Genomic DNA, 15,319 nt, shown 5'->3' on the forward strand with positions numbered 1-15,319 from the left:
CAATAAATCCAAGGGACAAGGTGTTGAGGGAAGGCATATGACTTTATTTGGACCAGCTGACAGAGAAGATGGTAGACTAATGTCTCAAAGTAACCATCTTGTTGGGGTTTGGAAGCCACATTCTTTTGCAGGGCCAAGGAGAGAGGCTATAAGGAATCAAAGTCAAAAGGCAGAATAGAGAAGGAGAGGCAGTGGGGAAATAAAGTGAAAGGATTTTCAGTCTTGCAAAACATTTCTAGTCTTTGGAAGTTGAAGTTGAAGTGAAGTCGCTCAGTCATGTCCGACTCTTTGCGACCCCGTGGACTTTAGCCTACCAGGCTTCTACATCCATGGGATTCTCCAGGCAAGAATACTGGAGTGGGTTACCATTTCCTTCTCCAAGGGATCTTCCCAACCCAGGGATCGAACCCAGGTCTCCCACATTGTAAGCAGACGCTTTAACCTCTGAGCCACTAGGGAAGCCCCAAAAGCCTACAGCACCTGGCATTCCCAGGTGGTCTCCCATCCAAGTACTAACCAGACCCGACCTTGCTTAGCTTCCGAGATCAGATGAGATCGGGTGCGTTCAGGCTGGTATGGCCATAGACTTTGGGGTGTGTTAATGTATTCTATTCACAGGTGGGCAAGGTCAGATTATCTCTCTGTGAGCTGAACAAAGGCACTTTAGTTTAAGTTCAAGTAACAGGTCAAGGTCCTCTGAGGCAGGCAATTATGTATGATTATAATAACAAAAACAATGAAAAGCAATAAAAACAGTTTCCAACATAGAGTCAGAGTTTGTTTCTTCTCTGCCAAAGAAACATTTCAGAAAAAAAGGGTAAAAGGGAAGAAAAAAAAAAAAAACTCAATTTTTAAAAATGGGCAAAGGACTTGAATAGACATTTCTCCAAATATGTACAAATGGCCAGTAAGTACAAGAAAAGAGGTTGAACATCACTAACCATGAGGGAAATGCCAATCAAAACCACAAAAAGAGATTGATTCAAGATTACAGAGTAGAAGGATGTGCACTCATCTCCTGCGAGACCACCAAAATCACAACTAGCTGTTGAACAGTCATTGACAGGAGGGTGCTAGAACCTACCAGAAAAAAGATATCCCGTGTCCAAGGAAAAAAAAGCTTCAACAAGACCATAGAAGGGCACAATCATGATAAAATCAAATCACACACCCACTGGGAAGGTGGCCCACAAACTGGAGAAAAATAAACCAAAGAGGTTCTCTCACTGTTGTGAAGGTGCACATGTTTCTGTTGTAAAGGTTCAAGTAAGGCTTCCCAGTCTGGGGATCCAGCAAAGAAACTAGGAATTCCCAGAGAGTCTGACTTACCTTCAAGGCCAGTGAGATTTGATTGCATGGCTTCCACAGGACTGGGGAAAACAGAGATTCCACTCTTTGAGAGTATAAACAAAACCTTGTCCACAACAGGACTCAGAGGAAAGGAGCAGTGACGCTTCAGGAGACTGAAAAAGACCTCCCTGACAGTGTTAGAGGGTCTCCTGTGGAGGCGTGGGTCAGCAGTGACTTGCAGCAGGACACTGGCAGCAGCACTCCTGGGAGGTAACCACTGGCATGAGCCAAACAACTAACAGGGAGGGAGTACAGCCCCACCCATCAGCAGATAATCAAATTAAAGTTTTATTGAGTAAAACTGGAGAACAACAGAATGGGAAAACAACAGAATGGGGAAGACTGGAGATCTCTTCAAGAAAATTAGAGATACTAAGGGAATATTTCATGCAAAGATGGGCTCGATAAAGGACAGAAATGGTAGGGACCTAACAGAAACAGAAGATATTAAGAAGAGGTGGCAAGAATACACAGAAGAACTGTACAAAAAAGATCTTCACCACCAAGATAATCATGATAGTGTGATCACTGACCTAGAGCCAGACATCCTAGAATGTGAAGTGAAGTGGGCCTTAGAAAGCATCACTATGAACAAAGCTGGTGGAGGTAATGGAATTCCAGTGGAGCTATTTCAAATCCTGAAAAATGATGCTGTGAAAGTGCTGCACTCAATATGCCAGCAAATTTGGAAAACTCAGCAGTGGCCACAGGACTGGAAAAGGTTAGTTTTCATTCCAATCCCAAAGAAAGGCAATCCCAAAGAATGCTCAAACTACCGCACAATTGCGCTCATCTCACACACTAGTAAAGTAATGCTCAAAATTCTCCAAGCCAGGCTTCAGCAATACGTGAACCATGAACTTCCAGATGTTCAAGCTGGTGTTAGAAAAGGCAGAGGAACCAGAGATCAAATTCCCAACATCCACTGGATCATCAAAAAAGCAAGAGAGTTCCAGAAAAACATCTATTTCTGCTTTATTGATATGTCAAAGCCTTTGACTGTGTGGATCACAATACACTGTGGAAAATTCTGAAAGAGATGGGAATGCCAGACCACCTGACCTGCCTCTTGAGAAACCTGTATGCAGATCAGGAAGCAACAGTTAGAACTGGACATGGAACAACAGACTGCTTCCAAATAGGAAAAGGAGTATGTCAAGGCTGTATATTGTCACCCTGCTTATTTAACTTATATGCAGAGTACATCATGAGAAATGCTGGGCTGGAAGAAACACAAGCTGGAATCAAGATTTCGAGGAGAAATATCAATAACCTCAGATGCAGAAGACACCACCCTTATGGCAGAAAGTGAAGAAGAACTAAAAAGCCTCTTGATCAAGGTGAAAGAGGAGAGTTAAAAAGTTGGCTTAAAGCTCAACATTCAGAAAATGAAGATCATGGCATCTGGTCCCATCACTTCATGGGAAATAGATGGGGAAACAGTGGATACAGTGTCAGACTTTATTTTGTTTGGGCTCCAAAATCACTGCAGATGGTGATTGCAGCCATGAAATTAAAAGACGCTTACTCCTTGGAAGGAAAGTTATGACCAACCTAGATAGCCTATTCAAAAGCAGAGACATTACTTTGCCAACAAAGGTCCATCTAGTCAAGGCTATGGTTTTTCCAGTAGTCATGTATGGATGTGAGAGTTGGACTGTGAAGAAAGCTGGGCGCCGAAGAATTGATTCTTTTGAACTGTGGTGTTGGAGAAGACTCTTGAGAGTCCCTTGGACTGCAAGGAGATCCAACCAGTCCATTCTAAAGGAGATCAGCCCTGGGTGTTCTTTGGAAGGAATGATGCTAAAGCTGAAACTCCAGTACTTTGGCCACCTCATGGGAAGAGTTGACTCATTGGAAAAGACTCTGATGCTGGGAGGGATTGGGGGCAGGAGGAGAAGGGGACGACAGAGGATGAGATGGCTGGATGGCATCACAGACTCAATGGACGTGAGTTTGAGTGAACTCAGGGAGTTGGTGATGGACAGGGAGACCTGGCGTGCTGGGATTCATGGGGTCCAAAGAGTGGGACACATCTGAGCAACTGAACTGGACTGAACTGAGGGCAATACCCAGTTTTCTTCACAGCCCATCCCTCCCATCAGGAAGCTTACATAAGCCTCTTAGCTTCATCCACCAGAGGGCAGACAGAAAAAGCAAGAAAAACCAGAACCCCACAGGCTTCAGAACAAAACCCACAATCATAAAAAGCTAATCAAAATAAAAAGGATTATGTCCCAGATGGAGGAACAATGTAAAAATCCACCCCCTCCCCCCCCCCAAAAAAAAAAAAACTGCTAAATAAAGTGGAGCTAGGCAGCATTCCAGGAAAAGATTCAGAATAATGATAATGAAAATGATCCAGGATGTTGCAAAAATAATGGAGAAGGTAAAAGAAATGTTTACCAATAACCTAGAAGAACTACAAAACAAACAGAGATGAACAATACACTAGAAGGAATAAACAGCAGAATAACTGAGACAGAGCAGATAAATGAGTTGGAAGACAGAATGATGAAAATCACTGCCACAAAACAGAATTTTTAAAAAAAGAAAAGAAATGAAGACAGCCTAAGAGACCTCTAAAACAACATTAAACACAGCAATATTCACATTATAGGGATCCCAGAAGGAGAAAAGGGAGAGAAAGGACCCAAGAAAATATTTGAAGAGATAATAGCTGAAAACATCTGTAATATGGGAAAGAAATAGTCGACCAAGTCCAGGAAGCACAGAGAGTCTCAGACAGGATAAAACCATAGAGAAACACACCCAGACACATAGTAGTCAAAGTGATTAAAATTAAAGACAAAAATAAAATATTAAAAGCAACAAGAGGAAAACAACAAATAACATACAAGGGGACACCCATAAGGTTATCAACTTATTTCTCAACAGAAACTGTAGAAGTCAGAAGGGAATGGCATGATACATTTGAAGTAATGAAAAGGAAAAACCTATATCCAAGAATATTCTAACTAGCAAGACTCTTGTTCAAATCTGACAGAGAAATCAAAAGTTTTACAAACAAGCAAAAGTTAAGAGAATTCAGCCTCACCAAACTAGTTTTGCAACAAATGCTAAAAGAACATCTCTAGGCAGGAAACACAGAGAAGGAAAGATCTACAAAAAATAAATCCAAAACAATTAAGAAAACGGTAATAGAATTACTGTTGTTGCTATTTAGTCACTAAGTCGTGTCTGATTATTTTGCAACCCTGTAGCCCACCAGGCTCCTCTCCCCAAGGGACTTCCCAGGCAAGAATACTGGAGTGGATTGCCATTTCCTTCTCCAGGGACTCTTCCTGACCCAGGGATTGAATCCACATCTCCTGCTTGTCAGGCAACTTTTTTTTTTTTTTTACCAGGGAGCCACATGTGAAGCCCAATTGGATCATAAAAATCAATAATTACCTTAAATATAAATGGATTGAGTTCACCAACCAAAAGACATAAACTGGCTGGGTGGATACAGAAGCATGATTTTATATATAAATACACGTATATATAAAATCTTATACACACACACACACACACACACACACACACACATACATACACTGTCTATAAGAGACTCACCTCAGACCTAGGGACACTTACAGATTGAAAGTAAGGGGATGGGAGAAAGTATTCCATACAAATGGAAATTAAAAGAAAGCTTGAGTAGTGATATTCATATCTGACAAAATAGATTTTAAAACTTAGACTGTTATAAGAGACAAGGACACTACATAATGATCAAGAGTTCAATTCAAGAAGAAGATATAGCAAATATATATACAACCAACATAGGAGTACCTCAATATGTAAGCAAATTCTAATAACCATAAAGGGAGAAGTCAAGAGTAACACAATAATAGTGGGGAACTTTAACACCCAACTTTCATCAATGGACAGATCATCCAGACAGAAAATTAATATGGAAACACAGGCCTTAAGTTACACTTTAGATCAGTTTGACATAACTGAGGATTCCATCAAAAAGTAGTACACTATACATTCTCCAGGACTGACCACCTGCTGGGCCACAAGATGAGTGTTGGTAAATTTAAGAAAATTGAAATCATATCAAGCATCTTCTCCAATGACAACATTATTAGTTTAGAAATAAACCACAAGAAGAAAAACTATAAAAAAAACACAAACATGTAGAGGCTGCACAACTAAACAACCAATGGATCACTGAAAAAGATGAAGAGGAAATCAAAAAATATCTAGAGAAAAGTGAAAGCACAATGATCTGAAAACTCTGGAATGCAGCAAAGCAATTCTGAGTGAAGTTTGTGGCAATACTTAATCTTTCCTCAAGAAACAAAAAAAAGTCTCAAGTAAACGGCCTAACCTTACGCCTAAATTGTTTTATGTGGTTTTTTGTTTACATCTAATTGTTTTAACAATTAGAGATAGAAAAACAAACAAAACCCAGAGTTAGTAAAAAGGAAAGAAATCATAAATATCAGAGCATAAATAAATGAAATAGGGACAAAGAAAACAGTTGCAAACATCAATGAAACTAAAAGCTGCATCTTTGAAATTTTAAACAAAATTGGTAAATCTTAAGCCAGAATCATCAAGGGGAAAAAATGGAGAAGACTCAAATCAATAAAATTAGAAATCAAAAAGAAGTTACTGACTACATGAAAATACCAAGGATCAATTCACTCACTCAGTCATGTCTGACTTTTTGCGACCCCATGGACTACAGCATGCCAGACTTCTCTGGAGTCCATCATCAACTCCCAAAGCTTGCTCTAACTCAAGTCCATCAAGTCAGTGATGCCATCCAACCATCACATCCTCTCTCTCTCTCTTCTCCTCCTGCCTTCAATCTTTCCCAGCATCAGGGTCTTTTCCAATGAATCAGTTCTTTGTATCAGGTGGCCAAAGTATTAGTTTCAGCTTCAGCATCAGTCCTTCCAATGAATATTCAGGATTGACTTCCTTCAGGATTGACTGGTTTGATCTCCTTGCAGTCCAAGAAACTCTCAAGAGTCTTCTCCAACATCACAGTTCAAAAGCATCAATCCAAAACCAAGGATCATAAGAGACTACTATTAGCAACTGTACGACAATAAAATTTAGACAACCTGGAAGAAATGGACAAATTATTAGAAAGGTACAATCTCCCTAGATTGAACCAAGAAGAAATAAAGCATATGAACTGACAAATCACAAGCACTGAAATTTTAACTGTAATTAAAAACCTCCCAACAGACAAAATCCAGGACCAGATGGCTTCACAGGCGAATTTTATCAAACATTTAGAGAAGAGTTAATACCTATCCTTGTGAAATTGGAGGGGAAGGAAAACTTCCAAACTCATTTTACAAGGCCACAACCACCCTGATACTATAACCAGACAAACATACCACACACACACACACACACACACACACACACACAAATTACAATGATGAACAAAGATGCAAAAATCCTCAATAAAATACTAACAAACAGAATCCAACAGTACATTAAAAAGATCATGCACCATGATCAAGCGGGATTCATCCCTGTGAGAAAGTGAAAGTTGCTCAGTTGTGTCCGACTCTTTGTGGACCCCATGGATTACACAGTCCATGGAATTCTCCAGGCCAGAAAACTGGAGTGGGTAGCCTTTCCCTTCTCCAGAGGATCTTCCCAACCCAGGGATCAAACCCAGGTCTCCTGCATTGTGGGTAGATTCTTTACGAACTGAACCACAAGGAAAGCCCAGGGATGCAAGCATTTTTCAATATGTGCAAATCTATCAATGTGGTACACAATATCACCAAATTGAAGAATAAAAACCATATGATCATCTCAATAAATATAGAAAAAGCTTTTGACAAAATTCAGCACCCACTTATGGTAAAATCTCTCTAAAAAGTGGGCATAGCGTGTACATGCCTCCGCATAGTAAAGACCATATATGACAAAGCTACAGCTAGCATCATACTCAATAGTGAAAAGCTGAAAGTATTTCCTCTAAGATCAGGAAAAAGACAAGAATGTCAACTCTCACCACTTTAATTCTATTTTTTCTATTATTTTCTGTGGACCAATCATGATACAATGGTATTAAGTGAATAATACTGACATAATCACAATAGTAAAAGATCTTTACCAGTTTTCACAATCAATAGCCAGACAAAATATAAAATATAATTACAATTGCAAGCCATAATGGAAACATGATTAACCTAACAATATAAAATAATTATGTAGAATTTGGGGGTTAAGTGGAATGATGTGGTAAGTGGAAGGAAAATTATTATATACATGCAGATGTTTTCATCTGCCCAGCCAGTCTTTGTCTTGTGGTTTGTGAATTTAATTCATTTCCAGTTAAGATAATTATCAATATGTATGATCATATTAACATTTTCTAAATTGTTTTGGGTTTATTTTGTGTAGGTCTTTTCCTATGCTTGCATTTTCTGCCTAGAGAAGGTCCTTTAGAAGTTGTTGTAAAGCTTGTTTGGTGGTGCTGAATTCTCTTAACTTTTGCTTATTTGTAAAACTTTTGATTTCTCTGTCAAATTTGAACAAGAGTCTTGCTAGTTAGAATATTCTTGGTTATAGGTTCTTCCTTTTCATTACTTTAAATGTATCATGCCATTCCCTTCTGACTTCTACAGTTTCTGTTGAGAAATCAGTTGATAACCTTATGGATGTTCCCTTATATGTTACTTGTTGTTTTCCTCTTGTTGCTTTTAATATTTTACCCTTGTCTTTAATTTTCATTCATTTGATTACTCTGTGTCTTGGTGTGTTCCTCCTTGGGTTTATCCTGCCTGAGACACTCTATACTTCCTGGACTTGGTTGACTATTTCCTTTCCCATATTAGGGAAGTTTTCGGCATTATTTCTTCAGTGTTTTCTCAGGTCATTTCTCTCTCTCTTCTTCTGGAACCCCTATAATGCGAATGTTAGTGCATTTAATGTTCCAGAGGTCTCTTAGGCTGTCTTTTTTTTCCATTCATTTTTCTACATCCTGTTCTACAGCAGTGATTTCCACCATTCTTCCCTCCAGGTCACTTATCCATTCTTCTGCATCACTTATTCTGCTAATTGACTTCTTCTAGTGTATTGTTCATCTCTGTTTGTTCTTTAGTTCTTCTAGGTCACTGGTAATTATTTCTTGCATCTTCTCAATGTTTGCCTCCATTCTTTTCCCAAAATCTTGGATCATCTTCACTATCATTATTCTGATTTCTATTTCTGTAAGGTTGCCTATCTCCATTTGGTTGGTTTTCTGGAGTTTTATGTTGTCCTTTCATCTGGGACAAAACTCTATGTTTTTTTCATCCTGGTTAACTTTCTGTGGTGTGATTTTGATTCCAGCCACTGTGGAATTGTGGTTCTTCTTTCTTCTGCTGCTGCCCTCTGATGGATGAGGCTAAGAGGCTTGTATAAGCTTCCTGATGGGAGGCACTGGTGGTGGGGAAAACAGGGCATTTGTGGGCAGAGCCAATCTCAGTAAAACTTAAATTTAAAAATCTGCTGATGGGTGGTGGTGCTCTCCCTTCCTGTTAGTTGTTTGGCCTATGGCGATGCAGCCCTGGGGTCTATGGAGACTCTATAATAGGGTTAACAGTGACCTCCAAGAGGACTTATGCCACGGAGTTATTTCTAGGACAGCTGCTGCCAGTGCCCCCATCCCAGGGTGACCCATTGTCACCCCCACTCCTCCACTGTAGACCCTCCAACACTAGCAGGTAAGTCCAGTTCAGTCTCCTGTGGGATCACTGCTCCTTTCTCTTTGGTCTAAATGTGCACAAGGTTTTGTACGTGCCATCCAAGAATAGAGTCTCTGTTTTCCCCAGTCCTGTGGAAGTCCTAAAATCAAATGCCACTGGCCTTCAAAGTCAGACTCCCTGGGGATTTCCAATTCCTTTGCCAGCTCCCTAGGCTGGGAAGCCTGATATGAGGCTCAGAACCTTCATAACAGTGGGATTCTTTGGGTATTATATGGTTCTCCAGGTTGTGAGTTGCCCACTCAGTGGGTATAGGATTTGATTTTATTGTGTTTGCACCCCTTCTACCATCTCGCTGCAGTTTCTTCTTTGTCTTTGGATGTGCAGTATCTTTTTTGCTGGGTTCCAGCATCCTCCTGTCAATGGCTGTTCAACAATTAGTTGTAATTTTGGTGTTCTCAGGAGGAGAAGAGCACAGGTTCTTCTACTCTGCCAACTTGAACCAGAGTCTCCCTCTGGGGTTTTATCTTGTCCCTTTATCTGGGGAACTAACACTCTGCTTCTTCATTCTGATTAACCTTCTGTGATGTGGTTTTCATTCTAGCCACTGCAGGATTGTAGTTCTTACTTCTTCTATCTGCTTTACCACTTTTATTCAACATAGTTTTGGAAGTCTTAGCTATAGCAATCAAAGAAGAAAAAGAAGTAAATGGAATCCAAATTGGAAGAGAAGAAGTTAAACTGTCACTGATGGCAGATGCCATGATACTATATGTAGAAAATCCTAAAGGTGGTACCAGAAAACTACTGGAGCTCATCAGTGAACTTGATAACGTTGCTGGTTACAAAGTTAATACACAGAAACCTGTTGGATTTCTATACACTAACAAGGAAAGATCAGAAAGAGAAATTAAGAAACATTTCTATTTACTATCACATCAAAAAGAATAAAATACCTAGGAATAAACCTACCTAAGGACATAAAAAGCCTGTACTCCAAAAACTATAAGATGGTGATGAAAGAAATCAAAGTCATAAACAGATGGGAAGATATATCAAGCTTGTGGAGTGTAAGAATCAATACCGTCAAAATGACTAAACTACCCAAGGCAATCTATAGACTCAAGGTAATTTCTATCAAACTACCAATGATGTTTTTCAGAGAACTAGGAAAAAAATCTCAAATTTTGTATAGGGACACAAAAGGCCCCAAATAGCCAAATCAATCTTGAAAAAGAACAATAAAGCTGGAGGAATCAGGCTCCCTGGCTTCAGACCATACTACAAAGCCACAGTCATCAAAATAGTATGGTACTGGCACAAAAATAGAACTATAGATCAATGTTACTGTATAGAAAGCCCTGAAACCCATGCACCTATGACAAAGGAGGCAAGATTACACAATATTGGAAAGACAGTCTCTTCAACAAATGGTGCTGGGGAAACTGGATAGCTACATGTAAAAAAAAAAAAAATGAAATTAGATCATTCTTTCTGTAATATCATTCACAAAAGTAATCTCAGAATGGATTAATGACCTAAATGTTAGATCAGATACTATAAAACTCCTAGAGGAAAACAGGCAGAACACTCTCTGACATAAATCACAGCAATGTCTTCTTCAATCTGTTTCCCAAAATAATGAAAATAATAACAAAAATAAATGCAAAAGCTTCTGCACAGTAAAGGAAAAAATAAACAAAATGAAATGACTACCCACAAATTGGAAGGAGATATTTGCAAATAATATGACCAATAAGGATTAGTCTCCAAATTTTACAAATAGCAAATGATGCCTAATGGCATCAAAACAAACAACCCACTCAAAACAATGGGCAGAAGACCTAAATAGACATTTCTCAAAAGACATACAGATGGCCACTAGGCACATGAAAAGATGTTCAACATCGCCAATTATTAGAGAAATGGAAGTCCAAACTACAACGAGATATCACCTCACACCAGCCAGAATGCCTATTACCCAAAACATCCACCAACAAGATTCCTTTAAAAAGTGGAAATAGAACTGCCATATGAACCAACAATCCCACTGTTGGGCATACACACCAAGGAAACCAGAATTTAAAGAAACACATGTACCCCAAAGTTCATTGCACACTGTTTACAATAGCTAGGACATAAAAGCAACCTAGATGTCCATTGGCAGATAAATGGATAAGGAAGTTGTGATGCATATACACAATAGAATATTACTCAGCTTTAAAAAAGAATTCATTTGAGTCTTTTCTAATGAGGTGGATGAAACTGGAGCCTATTATACAGAGTGAAGTAAGTCAGAAAGAGAAACACCAATACAGTATATGAATGCATATATATGGAATTTAGAAAGATGGTAATGACAATCCTATATGCAAGTCTGCAAAAGAGACATAGATGTGAAGAACAGACTTTTGTACTCTGTGGGAGAAGGCAAGGGTGGGATGTTTTGAGAGAACAGCATTGAAACACGTATATTACCATATGTAAAATAGATGACCAGTGCAAGTTTGATGCATGAAGCAGGCACTCAAAGATGGTGCTCTGGGACTACCCAGAGGGATGGGGTGGGGAGGGAGGGGGGAGGGGGTTCAGGATGGGGGACACCTGTGCACCCCTGGTTGATTCATGTCTAAGTATGGCATAAACCACCACAGTACTGTAAAGTAATTATTCTCCAATTAAAACAAAATTTTTAAATCAACAAACAATAAATGCTGGAGAGGATGTGAAGAGAAGGGGAATCCTCCTACACTGTTGGTGGGAATGTAAATTGATACAGCCACGATGGAGAACAGTAAGGAAGTTCCTTAAAAAACTAAAAATAGAGCTACCATATGTCACTGCAATCCCACTCCTTGGCATATATCCAGAGAAAAACATGATCCGAAAGGATGCATGCATCCCAATATTCATTGCAGTGCTGTTTACAATAGCCAAGGCATGGAAGAAACCTAAATATCCATCGACAGAGGAATGGATAAAGATGTGGTACATATATATATAGGAATATTACTCAGCCATGAATAAGAACGAAATAATGCCACTTGCAGCAACATGGAAAGACATAGAGAGTGTCATACTTAATGAAGTAAGTCAGACATAGAAGGAGAAATATTGTATGACATCCATTATACATGGACTCTAAAAAGAAATGATACAAAGAAAATTACTTACAAAACAAGAGACTCACAGACTTAGAGAACTTAAGGTTGCCAAGGGGAAGGACAGGGGGAAAGGGTAATTAGGGATTTGGGGATGGACATGTACACACTGCTATATTTTAAATGGATAACCAAGAAGGACCTAGTGTTATAGCACATGGAACCCTGTTCAATGTTATGTAACAGTCTGGATGGGAGGGGAGTTTGGGGGAGTATATATATATGTATATATATATATATATAGCTGAGTCCCCTCACTGTTCACCTAAAACTATTACAACATTGCATTGTTTGTTAACTGGCTACACCTCAATACAAAATTAAAAGTTTTTTTAAAAATAGATTAAAACATTTCAGCAGCCAAAAGAAAAAAAAATGCCTACAAATCAATAAGAAAAAGACAATAGGCAGTGCTAAGAAGCAAAAGACTTGACATTCAAATGGAAAATTATAAAAATGTACTCAAATTCAACATCAATTAGGGAAAATCTAGTGAAAACCATAAAGAGATGCCACTACAAATCAATTAAAATGGCTAAATTCAAAAACTAAAACTGACAATATGTGTCAGTGAAGGTGTGGAACACAGGGAACTAATTACACTGCCATGGAGTGCAAAATATACAAATAATGGAAGAATAATTGGTACCAACTACAAAGTAGAAGAAATGTAGTAGTATCATTCTTGTACATATAACTTAGAGAATAGGGCACATGTATACCTGCTACTGCTGCTAAGTCACTTCAGTCGTGTCCGACTCTGTGTGACCCCATAGACAGCAGCCCACCAGGCTTGCCCATCCCTGGGATTCTCCAGGCAAGAACACTGGAGTGGGTTGCCATTGCCTTCTCCAATGCATGAAAGTGAAAAGTGAAAAGTGAAAGTGAAGTCGCTCAATCGTGCCCGACTCTTAGCGACCCCATGGACTGCAGCCTACCAGGCTCCTCCATCCATGGGATTTTCCAGGCAAGAGTACTGGAATGGGGTGCCATTGCCTTCTCTGACATGTATACCAAGAAACATATAAAAGCATGTTTGTAGCAAAAGTTGGAAACTGGTAACAATTCAAACTTCCATCAACAGTGCACAAATGAACTATGTTGCATCACACAGAAGACTATGCATCAGTAAAAATGAGTGAAGTATTGGTCTTCAGTGAAGTATCGGGCGTGCCCGGTGGCTCAGTCTGTAAAGGATCTTCCTGCAATGCAGGAGACCTAGGTTCAATCCCGGGTCAGGAAGATCCCCTAGAGAAGGAAATGGCAACCCACTCCAGTATTCTTGCCTGGAGAAATCCATGGACAGAGGAGCCTAGTGGGCTACAGTCCATGCGGTCACAAAGAATCAGACAAGACTGACTGACTAACACTCACTTTTTCATAGGTCTTCATAGCGATACACATGAATCTCACAAAAGATGCTGAGCAAAAGATTGTGCAGTGAATCCATTTAAATAAGGTTAAAAAACAAGCAAAACATGTCTGGGAAATAAAATGATAAAGAAAAGCAGGGAAATGATAAAGTCAGGATTTGGGGATTAAGGAGGAGAAAGGGAAAGCTTCTGGAAAGCTCGCGCCATTTTATATTCTTTAATCTGTGGGACTGAAACAGAAGTATTTGCTTTAAAACTTGCATTTATAATACATTGATTATATATCAATATATTAAAACTAAATACAATATATTAAAACTAAATTTCAATATATTAAAACTAAAAACAAAAGTTGAAAGAAAATCAACATGTGGTTGAGGAAAAGGATCTAACTTCATTTATTTGGTTGCCTACTTTTCACATTATTTATTAAATACTCCATATATGATTACAACTTAAATTCAATTCTTTCTTGCATTAGAGATTAGTAACAATTGTTTTCAACAATGGTTTTTGACAAGGATGAATGGACTTTTGCAGGTGGTAGGGGGAGGGATAGTAAAAGTGTGATTATGAAAGCAGGAGAGGGAGACAGTCATGCTCATGGGATTTGTTTTTAAATAGGAAAATTCTAGAGACAGAACTGAAAAGAGAAAGGAAGTCTATGAAAGGGTTGCCAAGTCAGAGAGCAAACTGTCACCTGATGAAAGGACTTATGAATGAGCTCAGAGCAAAACTATTTGGAGGAAATCTAAAGAGGACATGCCTGCAGGATAGAGGTTAGTTATACTGGGTGCCTGGCCCCAAGGGTACAGTCTCCATCTTCGCCACGTAGGCAGTAAGATAAAGTTTACTGAATGGTCTCAAAGATTTGATATATTGCTATTTTAAATTATATTGCTTTCTTCTTTTTCCTACTTTAAATATAGTATTTATTAACTGAAGAAAATTACAGAAAAATACGTGCTGCCACGTTTTGTCCAATCTTGGCGGCTGGGTTCATGCCCTTTTTAACTCACAATGGCCAGCCTGAAGGGTTGTGGTTGACTCGGAAGTGGGGCAAGGACCAGCCTTCCCTCCCACCAGCACCCTCACATCTCTGGGGCAGTCTCCTAGGCTAGAGGGCGGTCCTAAGAGGTGCGAGGGCTGCTTTTCGATTCCCAGGCCCGCCGCGGGCGCCCCGGCCCCGCCCCGGCCGGGTCGCAGCCCCGCCCCGGCCCCGCCTGCGCGGTGCCTCGCGCCCACACTCAAGCGAGAGCTGCGGTCGCACGTTTGATCCGCGCCACCGCGGCCGGAGATGCAGCGGGGTGCCGCGTTGTGCCTGCGCCTGTGGCTCTGCCTCGGACTGCTCGACAACGAGCGTGGTGAGCCCTCCGCCTGCCCCAGTGCGCAGCTGGCCACGAGCGGGGACGCTTTCCCTGGGCAAATGGTGGGACTGCAGGGACGCGAGACCGGTCGGGGGACGGGGCCCGCGGGACCCTTGGGCACGAGGGGAGACAGGGTTGAGAGCCAGGAATTCAGATCCCGGAAGGAGCACAGAGTCGGGCCGAGCTTGCCGGGATGAGGAAAGAGAGAGGACGGGCCGCGGGGCAGCCCAGCAGCGTGGAGATGGGTTCTCGACTTCACTCCACGGTCTATGGTTCAGCTCCCTTTAACCCGGGCCCCTTCGCGCTGCATCCTCAGCCTGAATCCTTTTCTTGCTTGCACGCTTTTCTGCGGAGTCGGGGCACCGCACTACTCTATCCTGCGATCTTCGGGC

At 40.4% G+C, this 15,319-nt stretch overlaps 1 protein-coding gene and 1 non-coding gene across 4 annotated transcripts in view; one reads left to right on the forward strand and one right to left on the reverse strand.

Annotated features, from left to right (window-relative positions):
• Window positions 1-468: 468 nt before the first annotated feature.
• On the reverse strand, window positions 469-587 carry LOC139184307 (5S ribosomal RNA). The gene has a single exon (XR_011567894.1). It is a non-coding gene; the product is annotated as a 5S ribosomal RNA (ribosomal RNA).
• Window positions 588-14,789: 14,202 nt separating this feature from the next.
• FLT4 (fms related receptor tyrosine kinase 4) overlaps window positions 14,790-15,319 on the forward strand; it is a 41,312-nt gene continuing 40,782 nt past the window's right edge. For 2 of the 3 annotated variants that reach the window (XM_019963694.2, XM_019963695.2), the window contains exon 1: window positions 14,790-14,924. In XM_019963694.2, coding sequence (XP_019819253.2) covers window positions 14,858-14,924 — 67 coding nt within the window. In that variant the 5' untranslated portion in view covers window positions 14,790-14,857. The remainder of the gene's footprint in view (window positions 14,925-15,319) is intronic. The other variant, XM_070792310.1, reaches the window with a different exon arrangement.

This window comes from Bos indicus, chromosome 7, assembly GCF_029378745.1.
Source record: "Bos indicus isolate NIAB-ARS_2022 breed Sahiwal x Tharparkar chromosome 7, NIAB-ARS_B.indTharparkar_mat_pri_1.0, whole genome shotgun sequence".
Taxonomy (NCBI): domain Eukaryota; kingdom Metazoa; phylum Chordata; class Mammalia; order Artiodactyla; family Bovidae; genus Bos; species Bos indicus.